Source organism: Takifugu flavidus, chromosome 12 (assembly GCF_003711565.1).
Source record: "Takifugu flavidus isolate HTHZ2018 chromosome 12, ASM371156v2, whole genome shotgun sequence".
In the NCBI taxonomy this organism is placed as follows: Eukaryota; Metazoa; Chordata; class Actinopteri; order Tetraodontiformes; family Tetraodontidae; genus Takifugu; species Takifugu flavidus.
Genome location: NC_079531.1, coordinates 6,801,133 through 6,806,461, shown reverse-complemented (window position 1 = coordinate 6,806,461; position 5,329 = coordinate 6,801,133). Strand labels below are relative to the sequence as shown.

Below are 5,329 nucleotides of genomic sequence, written 5' to 3'. Positions count from 1 at the left end.
TATTGATTGTGTATTTGTTTATTTGGTTAGAAAGGAGCGCGGCGATCATGTTTCCCCCGATCAGAGCGGATTAGAGGAGAAAAACGAGGCTGCATGAATCAGGGTGTGAGATGTGACCTTTCTACTGGATCTCATGTCATTATGCTGCCGCCATTAGATCAGCTCGAGCAGCATCAAGCCTCTTTGGAAAAGAAACAAATACAATATATTTTTTTTTAAGTGTAACTTAAGGACAGGAGGGTCAAATACTCCTGGTTTTTTGAAGGCATTGCTGGTGTTCGCTATAAACAAATAGCACTTGAGGCAAAGTTGAATCACCAAGATTCTTTTTATATAAAACGCGCATACAGGTTAGAGACTCCTGCGGTCTGTTTCGTAGGCATAAACCTTCCCTCTGAGCGGAGGAGCCAGTTGTCCTTTTAAATCGAATGAGCACAGAAAGATCTGCGCGACTGTAGCCACTGTGGACGACCGCGGCTCAGCTCCAGTCGCAGTCACGGTTTTTACTGCACTAGATGCCCCTAATTCATGTAATTGGGTAATATCGAGCTCCCCCGGAACATCTGTTATTCCTGGATGAGCTCCAGAAGCTCATCTTTGGTGTAAATTAACACATTGGGGCAGAGGAGACTGTTGTTTAAACTGGAGATTGAGTTTAATGGTTATGCTCCTGAACGATGCAGACACATGGTCCTCTCGGGTAATGCTGGACTAATGTGAATCCAAACACTCCTCTAATGGGGGCCATTAAAGCCCACATTTGCAAGAACTATTCATTTTTTATGAGGAGGGGTAGATCTGTCGGCGCCTCGTATTGGGGGCATTCACCCTCACTGGTTGCATCTCTCACAGTGTCTGCTGGATTTAAGCGTCAGGGGGGCAATTTTGGGGTAGAGGAGCGTAGATTTGGGGGTCTGGATATGTCCTTGAGATGGTTTTGAATGGATCAGATTATATTTTAAAGGAAGACGTTTAACATAGTTGGTTTTTGCCTTTTTTAATTCAAATTAAAGGGGGGGAAGCCCTTAAAGTGCAAAACTACAAAATCCACAAAAAAGTGGTTACTACTCTGTAGCTTATAAAATAAAGGGGAAAAAATGCTATTGGCAAAAGAATGTATTCTGTGGAATTGGTTTTTGAAAGCTTGTGAAAGTTTACTGTCAAACGGAACAAAGGAGATTAGCGAGGAGCTCAGGAAGAGGCTTGTTGCTGCTCATCAGACTGGAAAATATTACAAAAGCATCTGTAAAGTGTTTGGACTCCAGTGATCCCCATTTGGACACTGTGTACAAATGGAGGAAATTCAAGATGATTGCTCTCCTTTCAGGAGTGATTGAACAACAAAGCTCACAAAGATCCATGACAAAGAGCCAGAAAGATCACAGGAGAACTTCCATGTATCCGACTGCCTTACAGTTACTGGCTAAAGGTAAAAAAAATCCTAATTCCAGCACAACCTTCTGGGAAATGCCGTGGTGACGTGTCAGAATTCAGACTTCCTCAGCTGGGTGGGGGAAAAAATCATTCTAAATTACCAGAGAATTTTCAAGATGAATACCAGGACTTTGAAATGAATCCCAGGACAGCATGAGATGTCATTAAAATACAGTCAAAGAGGAGCACAAACGTCAAAGTCCAACTCAATGACGTGTTGGGACTTGAACCATGAGTCCAATATCTTTATTGTTCTTTTTTCATAATATGATGTTAGATTCTGATGAATGTGCGTGCGTGTGTGTGTGTGTGTGTGCGTGTGGGGGGGGGCTGAGATGCAGTAATGATGTAACTCAATCGATGTTTCTCCTCCGGCAGGCTGATGTTGCTCCTCACTGACAGACAGGTCATCTTCTGCGGAGGCACCTGCTGTCCCGCTGCGCTGCCGAAGCTCTGGGAGGCGGGGGGGGGAGAGAGAGAGACATAGAGAGAGAGAGAAGAGAGAGAGAGAGGGAGAGGGGGGAGGTTGTTGCACAGCTGGATTGAAATGCGGGCCCGTTAACACCTGAACGGACCCCGAACGTCAGCGCACCACCCGCGGAGCCCCGCGCCTGCGTTGGACTTCCAGAGATCCGGAGATGGTGCCGCGTGTGCCGGGCGGCGGCGGCGGCGGCGGCGCGGCGTGCGGGACCACCGGCACCCTTCTGTCGGCGTGTCTGCTCTCCGCGTGTCAGGCGCTCCGGAGCTGCGGGGAGGTCCAGTGCGGCGACGGTCAGCAGTGCTGTCCTCCCATCGTCGCCGGGAACGGCAGCGTGAGCTCGGCGGTGCGCTGCTGCAAGCTCCCCATCCACATCTTCTTCGACAACGTCGGCTGGTTTACGCGGAAGCTGTCGGGCATCCTGATCCTCTTGCTCCTCTTCGCCATGGGATACTTCATCCAGCGGATCATCTGCCCGCGGCCTCGGCGGCACCAGCAGCATGACCGCAGCGAGGAGCCCTCCCTCTTCCACGGGCACGCGTCTGCGTCCCAGGACTCCCTGCTGGACCGGTACCCCGAGTACAGCGTCGGAGGCTTCGCCTCCCCGAACCTGCCCGCCTACGACGAAGTGAAATATCTGCCCACGTACGAGGAGAGCATGCAGGAGATGCACAGGGACCGATCCGACGATAACCTTCTGCTGGAGGACGAGAGGGACTGTCCGGGCAGGACGGGAGCGGGGGAGCCGAGGCGGGATGTCCTGGAGGGGTCGGACCCGCAGCACAGCCCGAGGACAGCCCGGAACTCTGTCTGAGCAGAGACAATCCAGCATAATCAGGCTCATTATCCTGTAGATGTAAACTCAAGTGCAATTATAATCCTGCAGGAGGCTGAGAGGACGCACCTGTTCGGTAAATCTGTGAGGGATTACGCTCTTTTGTACACTAAGGAGATTATGAAGTAGGAGAAGGCGGCTGAGATTCACACTTTTGCTGATACAAGGACAGCTCATTTGGTCCCGGAACAATCGCATTAAGATTCACCCTAATTTCAAGTGGCAGCATGAAAAAGAAAAGAAATAAGCTTTTCTTACCCCTTTATTTCCTTTTATTGTTGAGTATTCTGCTGGACTCGAATGACCCCCGTTTCTATTATATTATTTTAAGAATTTGCATACAAAGGAAGTTTTTTCTTTCTCTTATTCACCTGAAATAGAGAGTGATGGGCTTGGATATCATTAGACGCTTCTTTAAATCAGCCAGAGCAATATTCATCACACACACACACACACACACACACACAGATAAGTGTTTTATCAGTGATCTGAGCCACTTTAAACAACCCTCCTGTCTTGAGGACACATGTATCAGCGTCTCCCAGATTTCAAACTCAGGGAGATTAATGCTGGCACACAGATCGAGCTGAGCTGCCAAAGACAAAAAAAAGACAGATCAAAAGTGTTCAGACAAAGGAAGAAAAAAACACGGACGGATGTCTCAACATTACAATAAGGGCGAGACAGACAGAATGACATCATGTCTTCGTTGAGACACGGATGCCTCTTTTTTCTCTCCGACATTAAATTTGTAAATGTTTGTCTTTAATTTGCATTAAGGGGGGGGGAGGGGGGGTGCAAAATGCAGGCTGGGAGTTAATCTGCAGGTATATCTGCCAGTTACCCTCTATTTAAAAGTATTTGTCGTTGCTTCGGGGTTAATATTGTAGGAAATCATGAATAGGGGCAGTTTTGGGTGCAAATTCATCTTGAAGCCTGTCCAGAATGGCTGTTCTGTGATTATTAAACATGTATCAATGAATGATGATGCTGTTTTTGTGGGGGCCGCACCTAAAGAGATCCATAACAAATCCTCGCTGTTCAAATGTTTGGCCGTATAAACGTGGAAGGTGGTGCCATTAAAGCATTTGTGCCTGCAGTATCCAGCCCCAACAGTTGGAAGAGCTCCTCTTAAGCTTGCGTCACTAAAAGTCTGAGTGAGATTGTGGTTGGTTGGTGTAATCCAATATGGACTGACCCTGATGGCCGAGTCCCCTCTGAACACTGATGGCTTTTCATCGTGGGTGGAGCCTGGACTTTAAAAGCATCAAATCTGCGCGTCAAACCCAATGATGGACGGTAGAGGTGGAATCCGTGACCCCATGGAAGTGCGAGTGTTCACCGCAAGAGCTGGGACTTTGGCGTTTCACTCCCTTCTCCACGGTCATGTGACATTTTTGTGAACAATATCCCATATTTGAAGCGAAGCTGTGTATCTGAGAACACATACTGTATAAGCACTCCAAATAAATCAAACAAAGCTATGGTGGTTGTGTCCATTAGACACAGGCATACTAGTACTAGTATACATGCGAGGACTCTCAATACCCCGTACGTTAATCTGAAACATTAAAATGAAATGCCTAAAACCAAACCCAAGTTGACTAATCATCTTAAACTTAAAATAAGCCTCCAAAAGCCATTTTAACATGTGAGGACCAGCCAAAATGTCCTCACTTTGCAGGTGAAATGTGGCTTCTAGTCCTCACTATTTTGCATGTACAAAAACAAGCACACACACACACACTTGTCCCAAAATTGATTTAGTGAAATCAACAATGGAATCTGTGCCAGCAATCCTCTTTTGCTCAGTGGACCAAAGAACAGAAACTTTAAAGGTCAAATTGATGAGCACCACTCCCCTACTGAAAAAGGCTGCATTATAAAGCTACCAATCTATCTGCCTCCCCAGTTATGGGGGGGGGTTAGCAATTTGGTAGATACAATGACTGTATGTTTTTCCCCATCATAATGTTTGAAATGCTACAATAAAACGAAAAGCCACGTGATTAACATCGGTATGTTTTACACGCTTCAAGTCGCTCAATAAGCACTTTAATCTATTTCAGTCCCGTTTGAGCGCGCAGGGGCCACTCTGTGTTTACGCACGTGAAACCCGACTCCTCGCTGATAAGTCTTAGCATGGATTAATGGTGTCGGGCCCATACGAGGACGCTTGTTCACACAGTGTGGAAGAGAAAGAGAGAAACCAGATGGAAGGAAAGAGTCACGGGGGGAGGAACGGAGCGACAGCAAAAGTCAGTGAACCCATCGATCCGTTTCCTCTTACGGTTTTGGCGTTCACGGAGCGCCAGTGCCTGCACGGGTCGCTCTCTAGCGCCTCCCTCCTGTTGTTTCATCCCTCCCGGGCTGGTGCGGGAGATGGATGGGCTGAAGAGGCGCGGTGCTGCGTGTCGAGCGGGTAGTTCTTAGTTTTACTCCTCAGTAGAAAAGGACACAGGAGAAGTCAAAAAGAAAGATTTTGTATACTGGGTGGATGCTCTGAGCTAAAATAAGGCAAAAACAGTTTGAAAAACTGTGTGAATCAGTTAGAGCATTCAAGGAAATCAAAAGGGAAAAAA

General features: G+C 47.3%; 1 protein-coding gene across 1 annotated transcript; it reads left to right on the top strand.

Annotated features, from left to right (window-relative positions):
• The first annotated feature begins 1,856 nt into the window (after positions 1 to 1,856).
• On the top strand, positions 1,857 to 4,231 carry LOC130535424 (uncharacterized membrane protein C3orf80). The gene has a single exon (XM_057050436.1). The coding sequence runs from the start codon at positions 2,073 to 2,075 to the stop codon at positions 2,724 to 2,726; it is 654 nt and encodes a 217-aa protein (XP_056906416.1). The 5' UTR covers positions 1,857 to 2,072; the 3' UTR covers positions 2,727 to 4,231.
• The last annotated feature ends 1,098 nt before the right edge of the window (positions 4,232 to 5,329 follow it).